The 24237-nt window shown below is 32.6% G+C and overlaps 4 protein-coding genes across 5 annotated transcripts in view; 1 reads left to right on the forward strand and 3 right to left on the reverse strand.

Moving 5' to 3' along the window:
- Positions 1 to 4582: 4582 nt before the first annotated feature.
- The window catches only part of LOC147656710 (uncharacterized), a 142920-nt gene continuing 123265 nt past the window's right edge, over positions 4583 to 24237 (forward strand). The window contains exon 1 of the mRNA XM_086913385.1: positions 4583 to 4746. The gene's annotated coding sequence lies outside the window, so the exon portion shown is untranslated. The remainder of the gene's footprint in view (positions 4747 to 24237) is intronic.
- LOC116415471 (sialin) lies at positions 9989 to 13515 on the reverse strand. Of its 2 annotated transcripts, none has more exons than XM_086913511.1 (6): positions 13311 to 13515; positions 12699 to 12975; positions 11613 to 12198; positions 11298 to 11430; positions 10938 to 11179; positions 9989 to 10474 (listed from the first exon to the last, which is right to left on the reverse strand). In XM_086913511.1, the coding sequence occupies exons 1-6, from the start codon at positions 13312 to 13314 to the stop codon at positions 10340 to 10342; spliced, it is 1377 nt and encodes a 458-aa protein (XP_086769637.1). In that variant the 5' UTR covers positions 13315 to 13515; the 3' UTR covers positions 9989 to 10339. The 2 variants fall into 2 exon arrangements, with proteins under 2 accessions (XP_086769637.1, XP_086769638.1); XM_086913512.1 differs by having other exon boundaries at positions 13209 to 13498.
- Positions 14332 to 18237, reverse strand: LOC100870370 (sialin-like). Its single transcript, XM_031920287.2, has 6 exons — positions 18234 to 18237; positions 17624 to 17900; positions 16486 to 17065; positions 15828 to 15960; positions 15461 to 15702; positions 14332 to 14648 (listed from the first exon to the last, which is right to left on the reverse strand). Exons 1-6 carry the CDS (start codon positions 18235 to 18237, stop codon positions 14508 to 14510), a joined length of 1377 nt encoding a protein of 458 aa, XP_031776147.2. The 3' UTR covers positions 14332 to 14507.
- LOC116415487 (sialin-like) lies at positions 19290 to 23119 on the reverse strand. The gene is made up of 6 exons (XM_031920320.2): positions 22691 to 23119; positions 22077 to 22353; positions 21265 to 21850; positions 20633 to 20765; positions 20267 to 20508; positions 19290 to 19537 (listed from the first exon to the last, which is right to left on the reverse strand). The coding sequence occupies exons 1-6, from the start codon at positions 22800 to 22802 to the stop codon at positions 19397 to 19399; spliced, it is 1491 nt and encodes a 496-aa protein (XP_031776180.2). The 5' UTR covers positions 22803 to 23119; the 3' UTR covers positions 19290 to 19396.

The raw sequence follows: 24237 nt of genomic DNA on the forward strand, positions 1-24237 counted from the left end.
AGAATGAGCGAGGAAAAAGAAAAAGAAAAAAAAGAAAAAGTATAGAAAGATAGAAAGTTTGATTTTACTTTTATTTCGATGGAAAGACACTAAGGCGTGTGACCCAGTTTCGCAAAACTGATTACTGACACGATCGAAAGAAACAACAGCGAAATCACGTTTTAAGTACGGTTGGAGGAAGTTGACTCGAAGTAGGATCGATGAGAATATATATATGTAATGGTGGAAGAAGAGTTGCGTTGAAAAAGAATGTTTGTCGAAGATTCCTTTAACAATCTTATCGAAACGCGGATATTTTTTAACTCAAAGACCATTGATGAAGCACAAGCTCGCCACGGGTGTCTACCTGAAATTTCACGTAAATGAGAGCGCTATCCGCCTTCTTCGATCACCCTGTGCCACACGTGTATACACCCCGTTTCCACTTTAAAATTCTCCGCGATCTTTTTACCTTTTGGAAAGAGAGAGCCGGCTGAATCCCGCCCCGCGTGTACAAACTGCGCCCAACCACGCCGGCCAAAGAGTTTAATTTCGAAAGATACACGATATTTCGTGTCTGCTAATGGAAACGTAGCAGTGGGCGGGCTGCTGCAATTGACAACCGTTGCGTTGACACGAAGGAACTTGCTCGAATAAATATCATACGGGATTGAGAGTGTGGCTACGAACCTTTACACAATTTCTCGACTTTGTGCAATATTTTCTTTTTTTTTTTTTTTTAATATATCGTAACGTTGCGTTTATCGTAAGATTTTCGATATTTGACGCAAGTGTCGTTTGTTATGTTATCTTGAAGAGAGGATAATGTTTGCATCGAAACTGTAGGGCTCGAGTCCTGTGTAACGAAAAGAACAGCGGGGACAACGAAACACGGCCGCAACAATCGTTCCGGTTGCGTGAATTATTTTTTCAATTAACGTAGTCGAGAAGTTTTAATTAAAATTCAACTGGCAGCAGTTGGAGAGGGGAAAGGACACGTGTGTGCAGTCTTCCATCCCGTGCGGAATACCATCCGTGGTTACGTACCGACGAAAATATAGGAACCGAGCGAATAAATCTCTCTCCGTTTTGTCCCCTACTTCGTTCTGAGCTTCGACAGGAGCGGCTATTGAAATTAAACATCAACTAAATCTATTTGTTGCGTTGAGTTTGATTATCGGATAATGGGAAACGCGGGTGAACGAGATTCATAATGCGCTTTGTTTGCTCCCCGTCGAGTGGGACGCGTTTCGTTAAAAGCGGCACGATGCAAAAATACAAAACATATCTGATGGTGCAATTTAAAAAAGGGAAGGAAAGATAGAGTGAAATGATCTCGTCAGGATATTAGGCAATGTCCCAATGTGAATCGAATCGTTCTTATTCCGAGCTGGAATATTTTTAAAACCGCTGACGGATGAAGTGATAAACGAACGAATATTTCAATCGAAAAAGATCAAATTACACGCGTGTTCCGGGCAAAAGTACTGAAATGTACTCATTGAAATACCGGTATATGTTATACAAATAAGAAAGTAACGAACGAATGTTTCATCTGTTGTTTTATTAGAACAAGATAAAACAACAAGATTCAGTGGTGAAATGAAAACGCGGATAAAGGAAAGATGCGGCAAGTAAATAACGATCGTTGGAAAAAACTTTTTATCAATCGTCGCGGAATTATACGTCCCCCTCGTTTCGAACCCATTGGCCATTACGAAGAATTTCGTTTCTCCTCCCCCTCCCTCTCCCCGGCCTCATCTCCCAGAAAGATAACCCAACTCGTTCGAAACTAGTTTCCGAGAGGGTGAAATTGGTATTCTCACCGACGTCTGAATGTCGAGATTCGACGTTAGATTTTGGACACAGGATATTAGGAGAGCGGCAGAAACGCTTGTGAAGGGAAACGCGTTGGAATTCAGCCTCGGAAACGATCCGTTTCTCTCTTCCTCGAATTCGAACTCCCCCTCGCCGCCCCAAGATAAGACTAATTACCATTGTAACCGTACAGAAATGGCCCGATATACATCATCCTAGAAATCTTAGAAACCCTTAATAATATTAGGGTGTCAGTCAACGTGTTACGAATCGGTTAATCGGTGTTCCAACCAATAATAACCGGAATCCTCTGCTTATCTCATAGCTGTGAATCGTGATCCCAGACGAAGCTACGTTTCCAGGCGTTTAGAAACCGACGATTGGAACGAAAGAAAAATTAAATTTATTGGCGTCGATGAAATCTTAAAAATCGGATCGAAACTAATTTTAGTTCAACCATCGAATCAAAATCAAATTTTAACCAACCCCTTCCTGTACAAATTAGCTCGACGAAATTCGGGCCCAAGTAGGACACTTTGCAACGCAGATCGTGATTTATCCTGGCATACTGGTAAGAGCTAAATCTCGATTGAGAAAACTCATTCTACGAGTCCGTGTATTTGTGATGTTTAGGCTTGGCCCGGTCTTCAGTTCACGAAGATCCACTTGTGCTATTCGTGTTTAGGCCGAAATCTTCATCACTTCTTGCCGCGGACGTTATGAAAATTTACAGATTTTAAATGCTCGCGGGGCATTGCAAGTTTTTACCAAGGCGAAACTTTGCCCCCGTTATCTGGCCTTTATGCTCGAGTGCCGTTCCACCAGAAACTGGGCTATCTTCGAGCGGGCGCATCTTCGATCCCTCTCGGGACTCTCGGGTAAAGAACAGAGAGGAAAACAAGAGGGTATAATAGGAAGTGGAGGATACAATTCGGGAAATTGTAGCGGGCAGTGTCTGCTAAAAGTAGTTCATTTCTCGAAAGGGAGGGGATAAGTTACAAGGAATCGATCGAGATTAAAATTTCTCTTCGTTTCGAGAAATTCCATCGTACATAATTTGTTTATATAGCGAGAGACTATATTTCCGTGTTTATTAATCGTGATCTATCGTCGTTTGAAGTTAGAGATGTAGGGTAACATTTAGTACAGTTTAAAAAATGGATATCTTCCATCAAGATATTGAAAGATTCCTACAAGGAGAAATTTTCCTACATAGATAGAACGAGATCGATCTCGTTTTGCAAGTTGTTCGTCGCAGCTACATTCCCTCGGTTTCGATACCTGTGGTGGTGGTCGAGTTGATTTATTTATACTGGCCAAGTCAGTGGCGAGGTCGAGATTCTTGACTTCGAGCCGGCCCTGGTCGGGCCAACGGTGACAAAGAGAGAGAGAGAGAGAGAGAGAGAGCCAGTGTCGGGAAAGTTGCTAACTTTATGCCCCGCTTGTTTAGATTGGGCAGGAAAGCGGTTCCCCGGTTCTCAGCATTGTTGGTAATTTGGCACCGACTTCGTTACCAACCAGCCGGTGCCGTCAACGATTTAGCTGTAATCACGAAGCTGGACGAGTTTCCTCAACTCTGAATCCCAAGAACGTTCAAGGTGTTCGTAACCGTAGCTCGTATAAGCATTAGTCGAACCCTTTGGATCGAATATAGCAAGACGGAATATCAACGCCAGCTGACTATGCTCGTTGAGCAGTTGACCTGGTTTCTGCGTTTATCGCATGGAAACGCGCGAATGTTACAGTTGGTACGTGTTGGTGTAAGATTAATCGTTAATTACGTTGGCTGCTTGATATTTCATTAATCTCCACTAATCAATCAAAAACATTCGGTTAAATAATTACTTTTAAATCCATTTTTAAAATCATTCTCCGCGAACAATATGTGATCATCACTCGATTAATTGTTATTTTTACTTTCGAATTTGGGACGTGTTACGTGAAATTTGAATTCTTTAATGAGTATTTTAATATTTTGAAAATTGCTTCAAAATTATTACATGTAGGTATTTTAATTAAAATTGTAACTGCATTGATGAAAAAGAAAAATTACATTTTTATGAGTATGTTTAATTAAATTCAATATTAAATTTTAGAACGTATTATCGAAACACAAACTATGTACAAACTATTGTTGTAATACACGTAGCAGTTACAAATACAAACTGTCGCTTTCAGGATAGTGAATCTTGCAAGCAGTTTGACTCGGTCATATTCGCACACTTTGCTCTGTACATGATATATTTACAGCTCAGTTTCTCCGCTTCCTGTAACTTATCGAGTATCTAGTTGGAACTTGGAAGGATAATGTGGGATTGTAGTGAGTATATATATATATCGGTTGTAAAAGCGATATTCTAACTTGAAATGTAGATTCTCGACTCGCGGATTGTTGACTCGTTAATCAGTGCTCAACCCTCTTTGCACATCGATGTCAAAATGTTTGTCATATTTCCTAATTTTTGATCGTAATTAATTTTAAGCAAGAAATATTTTAGCATACGAATAAAATTCTGTTATTTGAAGCTCTTTCTTTCTATATATATATATATATATTTTAAATTTCGCGATGAATAATTTAATAATAATTTTAAAAACTGTGCAAAATTTCACATCTCGTATTTATTTCACTTCAATAATGTTACGAGAAAAGCGAAGGAGTTCTGAACGGGAGAATACAATCATTTAAAATATATGTAATCTTCCCGCGATGAATGTACCTGCGCTCTGTAACGATGTTGATGCGCGCGCAGCTGCGTCTAACTTCACGCAGTTGTCCGTTCAAATAGCCTAGTGGAAGACGGTTGAATTTTTTCTCGTTTTAAAGTGAAAGTTTTTGTGGGTTTTTAGAATGTTTTGTGGAATGTTTTGTTATCATCAAAAGTTCAGTGTTATCAGTGCGTGTGAACGAATGTTTCTGCAACGAAAATGGACAACATAAAATATCAGGTATTTAATATTGTATTTGATATTGTAATTTCGGAGGTTAGATTTAAGAAAGCGAAACGAATAGGATTGTTGCGTCATCCAGAATATACATATGTACATATCACATCAATCAGGATATATTTCAATATAATATAATCCAAAGTTTTCATAAAAACGTTCACGTTAGAAATCTTTGAGCATACTCGACGTTTGTTAAAATTGTTCTTTTCAAAGTTCGATAATTGCGTCAATACCGAGGAGAAATGCAGATGTTAACCTCGTCGTCATAAATAATTTTCGAGCATTTTCAATTTTACGATTATCGAGTGCGTGAAAGAACGTTGTTGCAACGTTAAAAATTTATGAACCGTGAAAAGGAAAAGATATACGTATACTTCACTCTTACAAGTTATCCAGCAATCGTTTAGCCAACCATTCGCTTCATTTCCTCGCTATATACTCTCCAATAACTTCTCGGTAGTCGAGACGTCACGAGTTCTAGCGAACGAGTGGACTGTTTATACGCTTCCAATAACCGCAGAACAGTTGCCAACTGTCGCAACCGTCGATTTCCACGTTCCTTCCCGCTCGCGAACTTACTTTCTCCCAATCTCGCTATTCGATGTTCGCAATGTAATCCCAATTTCGAAATTCTTCCCCGCATTCCGTGGGATAGCTTCATAGCCGACTTCCTTAATAAGAAGAAGCCATGGGGACGTAATGGGACACGAAAAAAAAGAGGGGATCGATTAACTTTTTCACGGTTCGTAGGGCTCATTTGAAATCGCTACTTTATATTTACGATCGCTCGAGAAATTTACCGGAGGGGAAAAGGAAATAGCGTCTGAATAGGATTTGTAAAATATGGGCAGGTTTAATGAGTTCGAATATATGAATATATGAAAATTTAAATTTTAAAATTTGCCAATTATACGTAGAATTGATTTTCTCAGAAATTCAATCGATTAAATTTTGACTCGAGATTTTTTTTGCTTATTTTTTATCTAGAAATTACCTTTTACATACCGATACTTCATTCGTATTTCCAATTAAATTAACCAATTTCATTCTCAAACTTGATTTACTCGAAATAGAAATAATTTTATTCCTCCTTTTCGGTTTGTTTTCTCGATCCTTGCTCGATTCCATTGTTAAATCGTCAAATTATTTAAAAATTAACAAAATTACGTGTCAAAATCTTTTTCCCCTCTTTTCTCTGGTTACAATAACCGTGTTTAAACCGTGATTGTTGAAGCAACAGCAGGTAAATTCCATTACACTGACAGAATGCTCGGTTTAATCGCGATTTTCAAGGAGTAGAAGAGGCTGTTCCATGGCCTCCTAGGTGAAACGATCAAGGGGTCGAGGGAGGGGGAGCTGAGCTTTACGAGTCATACGATGACGTATATACGTAGGAAAGTTGGAAGGTTGGCGTTAACACTTGACAAATTACGCTCTTCCTCCTCTTTCACCGGTGGCGACGATCTCCATATTCAGAGGCAACAACAACCACGCACCTCTTTCCCATACGCCCATATTTAACGCGAAACCCTTTCTGAAACAACCGAGTGTTGTGCATACCGTGGCTGTTGCTCGCCTCGTCTAGCCTCTAGCCAGGCCAGGTAATTAATAAGGAATAAAAGTAGACGTAGCGACGAGGTGGATCGAATGGGTTTGATTAATCGCCTGGGCATAGCATTGATGGATGGCCCCCGGCTTGAAATCTCTCGAAGCTTTATCTTGACCTCGATTAATACACAATCTCCATAATTCTTTCGTTGTGTGTAAATTAGTCTAAATTCAAGGAGAAACGTCGTTAGCGGCGTTCCTCCAAAGCGAATGTAGTTAATGTAGATAAATTGAAAACGTGATAACACCACGAGCTTAGAAACTGGATCGTGACGATTTTTAAACGGCAACACGGAATATTGTTCCTCATTTATTCCCCTTCCCTCCTCACTCTCCTCTCTCTACCCGATAGAAATTTGATAAATTTTGATGAATCGCGTCACAGTTTGATAAATCGCGTATTTAACGGGGATTCAGGAGCTTGTGATTTTTGATCGTGTTCAGAGGCCGATTAATTAGAATTTTTTCAAGTGAGAACAAAATTTATCCTTCCCCTCCCCCAAAAAAATTTGAATAATATTAATTAATACTCGTGGAATATCTTTATCGATCTCGTTTTATGTTCGAAACGTTTGCTATGACATATACAAAAATTATCACGAGGAGGATGAATTACATCTTTATTTATTTACATCTTCCATGTACTTGAGAGAAATTCATTCTTTTGTCACGATAAACGATTCTTTTTCTTTCTTCTTCTTCTTCTTCTTCTTCACGTTCTATCCTACCGTGATGATTGTCATTTCATTTTCATTTCACATTTCACCTCGGCCAGTTTTTTCGGCCGCCCGTTCGAATTGCGTGCGAGACGAAATTCGCGGAACACATGTAAGATTAATCGCGACGCGCGAAACAGTCTGTTGCTCGCGACTGGAAACATGTGTTGCCCATTCGCCACGCTACTTGGGTGGTTCGCGACCGGTGAAATGCTCGATTAACATTGAAATCGCGATCCTCTGTATCCCGCCAGACTTTTTTCAGATCCTCTCCTATCCTTCGACAAATCGTTGAACCAACGTGAGATCGGTAACGCAAGATTTATATACGGGACTACACTGCTCCTTCAACAACGGTGGAGAATTTTTCAACGAGTATCCATCCTCGTTGATATTTATTAAATTGTCCCTGGATCGAGAGAAAGAAAATTGGAATTTTTATAATATTCCAAGAAATGTTGTTGTTAATTATTCCATGTAATAAAGGAAATTATCGATGCCTTGAATGCGTATCGTACTTATTTCTTAGAGTTAATACGTACGCTTTATCGTTTTACACGTACACCTGAAGCACAAATTAATCACGCATAGGAGAATTTATGCTCCACCTCTACCACGATCTAAAACGCCACTAACACGTGCATTAGCATGTTGTTAAGTGCATCGCATGTACATGCAGATACCGCAAAAGATGAGGTTAAAATATTGCCGCTCGCTGATAGTGGCGCGTGTTCGTTGAACAATTAACGTTAAAGCTACGATAATAACACGAATATAACAATCTATTTTTATATACGTCGTGATAAATTTTTCATTATCAGTGAAACATTTACTTTCCTTTTAACAAGTTATAAATGTAATTGTGACTTAAATTGTGACCGTCTATCAGAGAATAGAAAATAGAACGATATAGATTTTTTTAAGCAAAGTCAAATTTTTGTGAATTGTAAAAAAATTAATAATTAAAAAATCGAGATTTCTTTTTATTTCTTACAATACAATAATTTCGATGTGATGATTCAATTAATCTTTTATTGAAACGTACATTTAAATGTACATAACGACAAATGTACAAATAAAATAGTTGCTTTAAATTTCACTTGATACAGAAATATAATTGCAATAGAAAAATATAAAGTATAAATAACACTTTGTTTAGATATTTTATATAGATTCGTCAATCTGATAAATCTTTCATTCTCGATAGATATCATTACATCTGGCAATTTTATTATGAAAAAATTTCCATTTTATTGGATATGATTAAAAATAACATAAACAGACAAAAACAAATATTAAAAACTAATTTATTAATTTTCTTCGTTTTGTATCTCATAATTCCTTAATAACTTTTACAACAAGCCGAAAGTGAAAATATATTATCTTCACCATGTAATGATACGTTATAAAAATAAAGATAAAAATAAAAGTTTGCAATTAATGTAATGCGTGCAATTATCATAATTATAAACGTTCGTATTCGAAAAGAAAGAAACTTTTATAAAAATTTCATTTCCTCTCTGATCTCTGATTATTCGGGATTTGATTCGATCCGATATTTTCTCGCACATCTCCCCATTTTATCTCTTACCCTATCTTCGTAAGTACATCCATTATAACAAAATGAAGGCTGGAAGAGTCCCTGGAGTCCCTATTTGTAATACCTGTTAAAATTCCTGCGTAGTTTTGGTGGCAAATCCATACAGGTTGCAGATATCCTGATACATAAACAATATCAGTTAAAATTACGATCACAATTATCGTGCGATTGCAACGATACGAGGAGACAAATACTCGGTTAGATGCAACTTGTGAATAAAAAATACAATAGGTTGGATACATTTTCATAATCAACAACAGAAGGAAGAGAAGTTTCGTAAAACTGATTGAAACTTTCCACGAATACTTTCTAAAGAAATACTGTGAAGCATAACAAATATAAATACGTAACAATCAAATCTATTCGAATTCTATCTTTTATATCGATAATTTCGGATACGTTTCTCTGTCGAGGAATATTTCATCTTCATAGTTAACCACGTGTGCAATAATTATATATCGTGAAAAGTTTTTACTTTCCTTTCAGGGAATTGTGTTCAGATTAACCTCGATTGGCTCGTCACTTCTAAGATACAAAAGTATCGTGGACAGTTTTGAAAAAGTTTCATACAGAAATTACATTAAACTAGGATAGAAAAAGTATATATTCTTATCGTTATTATATATGATAAAGGTAAATACTTACGAAACGATTAAAATTAATTGTTTCGATACGAATATGGTTAAATGAAATTTGTTCTCACTACAACCCATCTCGTTGATTTAACGCATTAATCGTGCACTACGTTTCTCGTACCACTCAGTAATTGCACATTTATTTTCTTATTGATTGCGAAAATCTGTCTCGTCGTCTCCATAAATGCACCGATTCGTCGATGTTTATCGTTAACAGAGATGTGACTATCGATTATTAATATCTTATCGATATATTATTGAAAACTTAACCATGTATCGTTGACATGTAAAGGGTACGAAAATCTCGTACCCTTAATTGGTCGGCTATCACTATAGATAGTAGAAAATAAATTTTTATCATTTAGAAGATAATGATTTCAAGACAAATTTTGTATGATAATTTTTATTTTTCGTTTTGAAGATGATTATTCAATTTTGATAAGTACTTATCTGATAAAAGAATCTAAGGGATGTTTTATTAATCTTATAATTTTTTTTTTTTTTTTTACTTGAAATTTCACTTGAATTTTTTATAGTTGATCACGATAGATATGCGAAAAAAATGTAAAACTATACGATCGATCATAAATCAAGTTTAAATTTTCATTTTTTCTGTTATCCAAGTAAAAGATAATTTTTGTAATTTTCTCATCATCAATATCATGTTTCTAATAGAATAAATCTTTATTATTTTTTATGAAATATATATTTAAACGTATATATATGTACATAAAAATAATATATAAATAAAATAATTGCTATAAATTTTATCTGATACAAATACAATTACGATTGAAAAACTGAAATGTCCAATCCATTTCATTGCAGATTCATCAATCTAGCAAATATTTTCCATTGGATATGATAATATTACAAATATTATTACTATATAAATATTACTATTTAAAATAATTAAAAATTATTATCGTATCCAAAGAAAAAAAAATCTATAAAATCTATAATGATATTATTAGTAAAAAATTTTTCACTATGAAATATAAATATGCGGAAATATAATATTACAAATCAGTTTCCTAATTTTCTTCATTTTCCGCGTAATAATTCCATTCTTGAATCTCTGCCGATCCAAAGGTGGTGAATACAATGAACGCAATCATCTGTCCAATAACAGCCAGCCAAAACGCGAATCTCCATCCTTTTATACTATGCTACGTTATAAATATACTAGATTAATAAAAAATAAGGAAAAAATTTATGATAATTATTGAAACGTAATTATCAAAAAAATCTCGATATAATGGAAAAAATTATGTGAGATAGGGATATTAATTATTGCAATAACATCTATCAGTGCTGCAGCAAATTTAATATGCATGTTTTTTTTTTTTCAATTTATAAGCAATGTATTCTGCTACCAATGTTCTATTCACAATTCTCTTGTTCATCAATATCACTTTGAAATTTAATCCTTTGCATTGTTAAACTAGCTATGTTGTTTAGACATTTAGGTATTGTTAAAATAAAAAAAAAATAATTTATATAAAAAAATTCCTAAATTTCTAGTTTCTGGTATATAATTATTTCCATTGTAATTTTGATTCCATTCCACCTGATTCGATTTTTACATTTTTATATTATATTTTCTCGCACACTTCAAATTTGATCTCTTACCCCGTCGTGCGTAAATAGGCTCACTATAGCAGGAAAAATAAAGGCTGGAAGAGTCCCTGGAGTATTCGTTATACCCATTAAAATTCCTGCATAATTTGGTGCCAAATCGTTGTGGTTGCAAAGAAATCCGACAAAACTTGTACCGGTAAACGTCATGCTCAATATCAATAGTACGACAGCTAATATCCGATAGCAACCGGTATAAGTGATAATAAGGAGAAAAATGCACGTTGGGATGCAACCTGTGATTAAGAAATATATATGTTGAACATTCTTATAATGAACAAATTTTAAATAACAGATATAAAAAAAAGTAAAGGAAAGTATGTTATATCGAGAACGAATGGAGGGAGAACTTGCTTAAAAACATTACGATCTTTCGTGCCATTGTTTGACTCCAATAATTTCTTAGCCTGCCCCAATCCAGTATTTCTCCCAAAATCGGATTCACTATTACGCTTAAGAGATACGGCAAACAGCTTAGGACTGCGTTCTGATAAATTACCAAACGACATCGATCGATATTGACAAATTTTACACAATTATACCACTAATTACATAAGTAAATAAATTTTGTATTAATAAGTTATTCTAAGATTGAATATAAAATCAAGTGTTTATGAGATAGCGGTTAATAAGAAAAGAAATTTTTAAAAAATTGAATGACAGACTCACAGACTGAATGTCGAATCTCAGAATCTTGTTCATGTACAAGGGTAGCTGCGTGAGCAAGAAGTACCAAGCAAAGTTTCCGAATAAATTGGTGAAAATCAGGGCTATAAACGGGACCGACGTGAAAATGGATTTCCATGGTACCTTCATCTTCACCGATTCAAGGCCACGATGCCCGTACGAGTTCGTGATGTACTCCCTTTCCTCCTTCGTTATATACACTTGGGTTTCGGGGTTATCGCTGAAGAATATGTAGAATACAACGCACCAGATTAACGGAAGAAAGCCATGTATGTAAAAGATCACTTTCCATCCGAAGGCGTGGAGTATCAATCCGGACGTCAAGATAGAGATCACAGTGCCGATCGATATGCCGGAATAAATGATACCGAACCATAAATTCTTCTCTTCGTAAACGATCCATTTCCCGACCAGGATGGCAACGATAGGAAGATTTGGTGCGCTCATCACACCCATCACGAATCTCACAATGTAAAATGCCCACAATATGGGCGCCACTAATGGCACAACCAGTGTAAGAATCGCGTTTCCCAATACGCAGATCAGCAGAGCGTTCTTCGTGTTGAAACTGTAACATATCGTGCTTTGCAAACTATTGTTTACTAATAATAATCTTTTATTTTATTAATGAACGATTATTGGATTAAATGGTCCAAGATTATTGATATATAAGTCTAAGATTTTGATAGAGAAATTTTTTTTCGCGAACGATTCGTGCAAGGTATATTGAATTTTAAAATGAACAAGATCGCAGGAATAAATAATATCGAAATAATTTAGGGATGATGTTTATTTCAAGAATGAAAATACGATTGAGTATTTCGTTTCTGAAGAAAAATATTATAACTTTAAAAATAAACGTGACATTTAATGAAAATAAACGTTTGTTTTGAGATTCTGAATTTATTTTTTCAAGTTTAATCGTGCTGATCACTTTCTAATCATTTTTCTGACGTCGTAAATAATATCTAATTCATCGTCTACTCAAATATGAATGAAAAATGATCTCGACACGAAGTTCGAGGCTTAAACTTATTCGTTATTTAATTATTTTTGACTTTCACTTACCGATCTGCGAAATATCCGCATGGAAACATTCCTACTAAATAACCGATGAAATAAGAACTAACAACTAAACCTTGTTGCGTCGAAGTCCATTCGAACGGACCTTCTATATCGATAATTTGGGCTATCGGTTTAAAATTACATTCTTCCGACGCGTCATTTTTATCATCTTTATATTTAACCATGCCTACGATAGCTACGGTTATATTAACTTTCAGCCCGTAGATGATCATGTTCGCGATGCAGATCATTAATGAAAATATATATCTCACGTATCCCACTAGTGTTACAAGAAATATAAATTGTATGTAGATAAGTTTTGTTTCAATGAAAAAAATATCATGAAAAGTTTTTAATTCCTTCTTGAATATTATACATTTGATAACTTAATTAGATTAACTTTAATTCGTACATCATTCTCAAAAAATAGTCTTTTTTTTTTACGCTGGCCTTTTTTTTAAAAACTTTCACATAAAAATTACATTGAACAATAAAATAAGAATCTTTTTTTACCTTTTTATCATTATTGTATAATAAAGATAAGTATATTAAAATTAATTGTTTTGAATACTTAATAATCGATGCAAATATTAAAAGAAATTTGTTCTCGCTAACCCATCTCTTTGATTTATCTCATTAACGTGCACTACGTTTCTCGTACTATGTAGTAGAGTCGTTGCTTGTCGATTTTCTTATTCATCGCGAAAATCTTTTTTCTTGTCAGTTTCGTATATGCACCGATTCGACGTTTATCGAGTTATGGTTAACGACGAAGCAACCGATTTGAAGTGTACTACAGATGTGACTATCAATTATTAATATCGATATCTTATTGATACGATAATGATACGTATGGATGAATTAATATCGTTATGATATCCTTAAGATTTTGTTTTCTTTTTCATGTGAGAATTTCGCATATTCTCAGGTGGAAACTTTCTAATTGAGATAAGCTTTATCATTTGGTCATAATATTTTCGTATCAATTTATGGCCCTTTAATTAATAATCGGTCTACATTACAGATCGTCTCGCGGATAGAAAATAATGTTTTAATATTTAGGAAATGAAATATAATGACAATTAATATAAGATTATGATTTTAACAAGTTGAAAAATTGTGTATAACAATTCTTATTTTTATCATTAATGATTCTCCAATTTTGATAATGTTGTAATGTATGTAATTTTGGAAAAAAGAATCTAAGGAAAATTTTATGATGGTTTTTTTTTTAATTTTATTTAAATTTATTATACTCGGTTATAATAGGTACGGGATTAAATGTATAACTATACGATCACAAATCAAATATTAATTCTCAAAAATTATTGAATAAGTATTGTTTAAATTTTAATGAAAAGAAAGATAAAGTTTTCTGTTATCCAATGAAGATAATTTCTATAATTTCATGTTTTTTTTTAATAATTTTATCGATATATATACTAGAATAAAGAACAAAAAGTTTTTTACTAAAATTAATATTTATTATTTTCCATATACATATACGTAACAATAATGTGTGAATAAAATAATTAAAAGTTTCAAGGATTACAGAAGAAATGCTAAAGAATAATATTTTCGATATTATTCTCTGTAATCTTACAAATTCTTTTTTTTAGATGCAATATTCGATAAGTTTACAAGTATTATTATTATTATTATTATTATTAATCAAAATTATTAACGTATTATTGTCGTATCAAAAGGAAACAATAATCAGAAAAATTTATATAATGATAATATTAGTAGAAATGCATTTTTCATTAAATGGTATTCATTAATAGAATTAAGGTAAAAATATAGGATTAAAAACTAGGTTTCGTTATTTTCATTTATTCCCTCATTATTCCATTTTTGAATCTCTGCCGATCCAAAGATGCTGAATACAGTGAATGCAATCATCTGTGCAACAACAATCACCCAAAATGCGTATCTCCATTGTTTCATAGTATGCTACGTTTTTAAATATAGATGATTAATAAATATGAAGAAATAGTTTATATTTGTGATAGTTATTGAACCATGTTATTTATCAAAGAGTCTTAATGAAAAAAAGAGTATCAGATAGAAGTACTAATTAATATTTAAAAAAAAAAAAGACATCTTGAAATTAATTACAAACATCAATTCAAATTATTTAGAGCGTAAAGTCGATCGAAAAGTCCGATAAAAAAAACGTAATGTTGAATAAAGTATAAGATGGAAGGAAAGAAATATGCGATAATCTGAAAATGTCGGGTATTCCGTAATTGGATTTTCGATAGTATCTCATGATACATTTAATATTGAAATTTCCAAAAAATCGAATCATATTTCGAGCTTTGTCGAATACTCAATCAGCTTATATATTTATTTCATTCCATTCATTGCATTCCAAAAATCTATCCTGAAAAGAATATAATAATTTCCCAAATCTCAGATGTCGATACGATGGGATTACGATTAAAATCAGAATTTCAATTATCCGGATTCCTGGTATTTATATCAATACCAAATTATTGTCTTCCCGAATTTTCATTTTCAATTGAATATTACAATTAAATAAATCTTTCCATCAGTTATATCGATATACTATTTATATAGAGGTTGATAATCAACTTCTAACTAGTAATTATAAATATACATTCGAAAAGAAAGTAATTTTTATAAAAATATCATATCTAGTTCCTCTAGTTTCGTTTGTATATTATTATTTCTTATCTTGATTCGACCTGTCCCGACCCGATATTTTCCGATTCTCGCATACTTCCGGTTTCATCTCTTACCCCGTCTTCCGTAAGTGCGCCCATTATAGCAGGCAAAACAAAGGCTGGAAGAGTCCCTGGAGTTTTCGTTATACCCATTAAAATTCCTGAATAGTTTGGTGCCAAATCGTTATGGTTGCAATACATTCCAAGGAAATTTGTACCGGCAAACATTACGCTCAACGTCAATAATACGACGACTGCTGTCCGATGGCAACCGATATAACCGATAATAAGGAGAAAAATACAGGGTGGGACGCAACCTGCAAAAATGATTAAGAAATGTGTATTTGGCATTCCTATAATCAACAAATTTTAAATAACAAAATTTTAAAAGTAGAAGAAAATATATTATATCGTGGATGAATGACATAGAGAGAGAACTTGCTTGTGAACATTGCCATCTTTCGCGCCATTGTTTGACTCCAATAATTTCTTAGCCTGCCCCAATCCAGTATTTCTCCATAAATCGGATTCACCATTGCGCTTAAGAGATACGGCAGGCAACTTAGAGCTGCGTTCTTGTAATTACCAAACGACAGTGACCAAATCGCTAATGACAAGTCTTACAATTAAGCTATTAATTAAATCATTGCATAAGTAATTAATAAGAAATATATAAGTAACACTTATGTTTAACTAATAAATTAAATTTCATTTTCATGCAATTTTTTTTATTTTCATTGTTTTAAAAATTAACTTTTAGAATCTTGATCCTTATTTTCAAAAACATTGCTGCTAAAAGAATTTTGCCATAAATGAAATAAAGTTTAATTGAAGTTAACAAGAGGAATTATAATAAATATGATATGTATTAATTTTTAACATGGATATTATTGTAACAGATCGAAAATTGTTCAAGTATCGTTCGTTCAAGTTTCACATTATCTGTTTAGTCCTTCGTTACACATTACAGTAATTATAATAATTCTACTATCAAAAAATCTATACCCATAAATTATTCTTAGATTTAAAAGCAAAACTAAATGTTTGTAATATGACTTAAGAAGAAAAGAAGTTTTTAAATAATAAGAAAATGAACTCACAGATTGAATATCAAATCTCAAAATCTTGTTCATATACAAGGGTAGCAGCGTAAGCAGAAAATACCAAGCATAGGTACCGAATGTATTGGTCAAAAACAGGGCTATAAATGGGACCGACGTGAAAATGGATTTCCATGGTACTTTCTTCGTTATAGGCCCACGGTGCCCGTACGAGGTCACAATATAGTGTCTCTCCTCCTCTGTTATGTACTTTTGCCCTTCTGGGCAATCATTGAAGAATACGTAGAACAAAACGCACCATATTAAGGGAAGAAAGCCATGTATGTAAAAGATCGCCTCCCATCCGAAGGCGTGGAGTATCAATCCGGACGTCAATATCGAGATCACAGTACCGAGCGACAGGCCGGAATAAATGATACCGAACCATAAACTCTTCTCTTTGTAAACGATCCATTTCCCAACCAGGATAGAAACGATAGGAAGATTTGGTGCGCTCACCACACCCATCACGAATCTCGTAATGCAAAGTACCCAAAACACGCGCGCCACTAATGGCACTATCAATGTAAGAATCGCATTTCCCAGTATGCAGATCAGCAGAGCGTTCTTCGTGTTGAAACTGTAACATATCGTACTTTGCAAACTATTGTTTACTAATAATAATCTTTTATTTTATTAATGAACGCTGATTGAGTTAAATGATCCAAGATATTGATATATAAATCTAAGATTTCGAAACGTAGAGAAATTTTTTTTCGCGAACGATTCGTTCGAGATATATTGAATTTTGATGTTCACAGGAATAAATGATATCAAAATAATTTGGGGGTAATATTTGTTACACGTTTACAAGAATGAAAATACGATTAAATATTTCGCCTCTGAAGAAAAACTTTATAATTTTAAATAATGTCATCAAATCAAATACATCTATAGCAGCACTTATGAAATTTAATGGAAATAAACGTTTGTTTCGAGATTTTCAATTTTTTCTTTTTTTCAAATTAATGCCATTTAATCGTATTCAAGCATGCAGGTCATTTTTTTATCCATTTTTTTGACGTCGTAAATAATATCTAATTCATCGTCTACTCGAATATGAATGAAAAATGACCTCGATACGAAGTTCGAAGCTTAAGTTTATTCGATTATTTAATTATTTTTGACTTTCACTTACCGATCTGCGAAATATCCGCATGGAAACATGCCTACTAAATAACCGAAGAAATAAGAACTAACAACTAAACCTCGTTGCGTCGAAGTCCAATCGAACGGACCTTCTATGTCGACAGTAACGGAATAATCATTGAAACTGCATTCGTTTGACGCGTCGGATACTTCATCTTTATGCTTTACCATGCCTACGACAGCTACGACTATATTGACCTTCAACCCGTAGACAATCATGTTCGCGATGCAAATCATTGATGCATATATATATCTCACGTATCCCACTAGTGTTACAAAAAATATAAATTTTATGTAGATAGATTTTGTTTGAATGAGGAAAATATCATGAAAATTTCTTAATTTCTCCTTGAATATTATACATTTGATACCTTAATTAGGTTAACTTTAATTTGTACATCATTCTCAAAAAATAGCTTTTTTTTTTACGCTGGCCTTTTTTTAAAAACTTTCACATAAAAATTACATTGAACAATAAAATAAGAATCTTTTTTTACCTTTTTATCATTATTGTATAATAAAGATAAGTATATTAAAATTAATTGTTTTGAATACTTAATAATCGATGCAAATATTAAAAGAAATTTGTTCTCGCTAACCCATTTCTTTGATTTATCTCATTAATGTGCACTACGTTTCTCGTACTATGTAGTAGAGTCGTTGCATGTTTATTTTCTTATTGATCGCGAAAATCAGTCTTGTCAGTTTCATACATGCACCGATTCGTTGACTTTTATCGAATTATGGTTAACGATGAAGCAACCGACTGAAGTGTACTAAAGATGTGACTATCAATTATTAATATCGATACCTTATTGATACCTAATGATATATCGATTAATGTCGTTATGATATTCTTAAGATCTTGTTTTTCTTTTTTTTTTCATATGAAAATTTCTCAGATTTTCAAATTTCACGATCTAATTGGGATAAGATTTATCATATGATGTTAATATTTATAACATCATACGATGTATCCATTGATAGTTCTTTAATTAATCGGTCTTCATTACAAATCCTCTCGCGATAGAAAATAATGTTTTATTATTTTGGAAAGAATTATAATTAATATTAAGATTATGATTTTAATATGTTGAAATATTGTGTATAATAATTCTTATTTTTGTTATCGAAGATTCTCCAATTTTGATAATATTACATATGTAATTTTGGAAAAAAAGAATCTAAGGAAAATCTTATAATGGTTTTTTTTTTTTTTTTAATTTTATTTAAATTCATTATATTCTGTTATAATAGATACGTTATTAAATGTATAACTATACGATCAGAAAGCAAATATTAATTCTTAAAAATTAATATTAGAATAATATTGCTTAAATTTTAATGAAAAGATAGATAAAGTTTCCTGTTACCCAATAAAAATAGTTTCTATAATTTTATACTAGATATCCTTACTAGAATAAAAAAAACGTTTTATGAAAATAAATATTTATTATTTTCCATATATATATATATATACATAACAATAATGTGTGAATAAAATAATTAAAAGTTTCAAGATTACAATAGAAATGCTAAAGAATAATATTTTCAATATTATTCTCTGTAATCTTACAAATTCTTTTTTTTTTAGATGCGATATTCGATAAATTTATAAGTATTATTATTATTAATAAAAATAATTAACTGTTATATCCAAAGGAAACAATAGTCAGAAAAATTTATATAATATTAATAGAAATGCATTTTTCATTAAATGGTATACAATAATAGAATTAGGGCAAAAATATAAGATTAAAAATTAGGTTTCACTATTTTGATTTATTCCCTCATAATTCCATTCTTGAATCTCTGCCGATCCAAAGATGCTGAATATAATGAATGCAATCATCTGTGCAATAATAGGCACCCAAAATGCGTATCTCCATTGTGCCATAGTATGCTACGTTTGTAAATATAAAGGATTAATAAATATGAAGAAATATTCGTGGCAATTATTAAACGATGTTATTTATCAAAAAGTTTTTAACGTAATGAAAAAAAGAATATCAGGTAGAAGTACTAATATATTTAAAAAAAAAAGACATCTTGAAATTTATTACAAACATCAACTCAAATTATTTAGAGCATAAAGTCGATCGAAAAGATCAATACAAAAAAAACATAATTTTTTATAAAATATAACATGCGGTTGAAGAAAGAAAAATCTGATAATTTGAAAATTTCGGGTATTCCGTAACTTGATTTTCGACAATATCTCATGATACATATAATATTGAAATTTCCAAGATTTCAAAAAACTGGAATCGTATTCGTCGAGCTTTGTCGAATACTCAATGAGTTTATAGATACATATTTCATTCAATTGCATTCCGAAAATTTGTCATAAAAGGAATACAATAATTTCTCTAATCTCACATGTCGATACAATTACGATTCAAATGGGAATTTCAATTATCCGGACTCCTATATTTATTAATTCTTAAAAATCAAACTGGTAACTAAAATCTAATTAGTAATTATAAATATATACTCGAGAAAAAAGTAATTTTTATAAAAATTTCATTTCTAATTCCTCTAATTTCATTTGTATATTATTATTTCCTATCTTGGTTATTCGACCCGACCCGATATTTTCTGGTTCTCGCACACTTCCGGTTTCATCTCTTACCCCGTCTTCCGTAAGTGCGCCCACTATAGCAGGCAAAATAAAGGCTGGAAGAGTTCCTGGAGTATTCGTTATACCCATTAAAATTCCTGCATAATTTGGTGCCAAATCGTTGTGGTTGCAAAGAAATCCGACAAAACTTGTACCGGCAAACATTACGCTCAACATCAATAATATGACGACTATTGTCCGATAGCAACCAATATAAGCGATAATAAGGAGAAAAATACAGGGTGGGACGCAACCTGCAAAAATGATTAAGAAATATGTATTTGGCATTCTTATAATCAACAAATTTTAAATAACAGGATTAAAAAGTAGAAGAAAGTATATATATGTTATATCTAATGACTTAGAGAAAGAACTTGCTTGTGAACATTGCCATCTTTCGCGCCATTGTTTGACTCCAATAATTCCTTAGCCTGCCCCAATCCAGTATTTCTCCATAAATCGGATTCACCATTGCGCTTAAGAGATATGGCAGGCAACTTAGAGCTGCGTTCTGGTAATTACCAAACGACAATGATAAGTCTTACAATTATTAATTATTCCATAAATAATTAAGATGGTTGCGTGTAACACTTATGCCTAACTAATAATATATATTTCATTTTTATATTTAATATACTTTTTTATTTTCATCGTTTGAAATATTAACTTTTAGAATCTTAATCTTTATTTCCAAAAACTTTGCTGTTAATAAAATTTTGCAATAAATGAAATAGTTTAATTAAAGTTATCAAGAGAAATTATAATAAATATGATATGTATTAATTTTTAACATGGATATTATTGTAACAGATCGAAAATTGTTCAAGTATCGTTCGTTCAAGTTTCACATTATCTGTTTAGTCCTTCGTTATACATTACAGTAATTGCAATAATTCTACTATTAAAAAGCTATACCAATAAGGTATTCTCAGATTTAAAAGCAAAATTAAGTGCTTGTAATATGACTTAAGAAGAAAAGAAGTTTTTAAATAATAAGAAAATGAACTCACAGATTGAATATCAAATCTCAAAATCTTGTTCATATACAAGGGTAGCAGCGTAAGCAGAAAGTACCAAACATAGGTACCGAATGTATTGGTCAATAGTAGGGCTATAAATGGGACCGACGTGAAAATGGACTTCCATGGTACTTTCACCTTTATCGTTTCAGGCCCACGGTGCCCGTACGAGGTCACAATATAGTGTCTCTCCTCCTCTGTTATGTACTTTTGGTTTTCTGGACTATCGTCGAAGAACAGGAAGAATACAACGCACCATATTAAGGGAAGAAAGCCATGTATGTAAAAGATCGCCTCCCATCCGAAGGCATGGAGTATCAATCCGGACGTCAATATCGAGATCACAGTACCGAGCGACAGGCCGGAATAAATGATACCGAACCATAAACTCTTCTCTTCGTAAACGATCCATTTCCCAACCAGAATGGTAACGATAGGAAGATTTGGTGCGCTCACCACACCCATCACGAATCTCGTAATGTAAAGTACCCACAACACGGGTGCCACTAATGGCACTATCATTGTAAGAATCGCGTTCCCCAATATGCAGATCAGCAGAACGTTCTTCGTGTTGAAACTGTAACATATCGTACTTTGCAAACTATTGTTCACTAATTATCTTTTGTTTTATTAATGAACATTTACAGTGGGGTTAATGGTCCACGATATTTATATATATAATTCGCTGATTTCTAAACGTAGAGAAATTTTTTTTCGCGAACGATTCGTTCGGGATGTATTGAATTTTGAAGTTCGAAGCTTAAGCTTACTCGATTATTTAATTATTTTTGACTTTCACTTACCGATCTGCGAAATATCCGCATGGAAACATGCCTACTAAATAACCGACGAAATAAGAACTAACAACTAAACCTCGTTGCGTCGAAGTCCAATCGAACGGACCTTCTATATCGACAGCAGTTTCAACATCATGGAAATCACATTCTTCCGACGCGTCAGATACTTCTTCTCTATACTTTACCATGCCTACGACAGCTACGGCTATGTTGACCTTCAACCCGTAGACAATCATGTTCGCGACACAGATCATTATGGCAAAGAAATATCTCACGTATCCCACTATAGTTGAAAGAAATATGAATTATATTAGACGCGATTCGTGTCAATTAAAGAAATTAAAAAATTTTTAATTTCCTCTTGACATTTACAGGTCAGACGTTAGGTTAACCTTGATTTATGCATCATGATGTGCAAAAAAGTATAATGAATTTATTTAATGATTTAAAAATTAAGTGACTTAAAAATTTTTGCAAAGGAATTACATTAGATAAATAAAAAAAGCTTATTAACGTTTTTATATAGTACGCAAGTATCATGTAATTAATCCTTTTTGGTTACGTAATAGATGATTTCGATAAGTGTAACTAGTTAAATATAATAATTTGTTCTCGCTAACCCATCTTTCTGTCTTCCAATTTGATTTCGTTGGATCGAAATTTCAATTCAGATTTCAAGTGTCGTTTTTGTATTTTTTTATCAATCGTATAAATCAATCTCGTCAGTTCCATACATCCACCGATTCGTCGAATTATGTTTAACGATACAATCAATTGAAGTGTACAAGATATGTGGTTTTTCGATTATTGATATTTTATCGATATATTTTATTTAACAATATATCGTTAACAATATATCTTTAAGGCATTAAATGGAATCAATCGATTCATGTAGAATTAAATTTAATTACTTTTTTAATTTTAATATTTTTTATATATTGTAAGTTAGTATACATATTTTTTTAATCAATCCACATAATTTCATACAAGATTGGATGACTCAGCTCCTGAAAGATTGCGAAAATCGGTTTCATCGATTCCATATATCCATCGACTTAGGTATCGATGTTTATCGAATTATGGTTGAAAGTATGAATTTCTTCTTATTCGTATCGGTTCGAGATGAGATTATTTTCAATATTAACGTTGGATTTCAAATCGATTATGCGATTAGGCAATTCTTCAAGAAATATAAATCTTTTTAAGTCATTCGTGAATCTAATACAACAATGATCATTGCAGAATTTTTTTTTCTTTATAATACTTTTAAATTATTCGTTTCGAAGATTTGACCGCTTGTTTTTGTATCCAATCTGGCAATATCGTTCTTATTTAACATACGTAACGATGTTCAAAGAGGTATCGACCGCTTAAAAGTTTTTATTGTACGACGTCAACCTGTTGAATGCTTCCACTGTATATACGTTACATTTCCACCGCATACCCTATGAATCTGGTGACATTAGCGATTCCTATCAACGGTTAAATCGTCATAAATATCGAATAAACGCGTTCTCCTGCCTGTGAAAATTTCACTTGCATACAATGATTAGCTTTCCTAATAGAAACAATCAGATTCATTGGTATGTTCGTGGCACGTCAGTGATTATTGGATATAATATAGTACACGCAATTCTTTGTTGCATTGTATTTTATATTTCCTTTATTTTACGATAAAATATAATGTGAATTTTATTCCATTTAACGTGTCGATTTTATATTTTATAATCGTGAGCTGACGAACGAATTTACGGAGATCGGTATGCAAATATTTTAAAAAATCTGTGCTGTGGATGATTTAACTATGAAGTAGAAAATAAATTTGAAACAGTAGTTACATAGAAATATAAATTATTTTGCACGTCACAAAATCTTAATTAAATTAAATTAAATAAAGGCAAATCTCGTTTTCCATACGTATCGCTTCGGAAATGTTTAAAATTGTAACGAATGCGGAATGTTAAGCACCCGAAATCAAGGTTAATAGATCTTCTAAATTAATTCTGGATTCTCAGAAATTATTAAATTAGGTGCATAATCAGTTACGCTGGTGTCCTGATACATTTAATCCAAGTGGAACTTATTGGATATAATGGTTTATACATTTATCATGCTCCATTTGCGATCTTGTTTAATAAGAGAATAAAATTAGACTTGCCTCATTTCA

Source organism: Apis florea, unplaced genomic scaffold (assembly GCF_048593485.1).
Source record: "Apis florea isolate Af1SG1 unplaced genomic scaffold, ASM4859348v1 contig_3496_pilon, whole genome shotgun sequence".
Classification (NCBI taxonomy): Eukaryota; Metazoa; Arthropoda; class Insecta; order Hymenoptera; family Apidae; genus Apis; species Apis florea.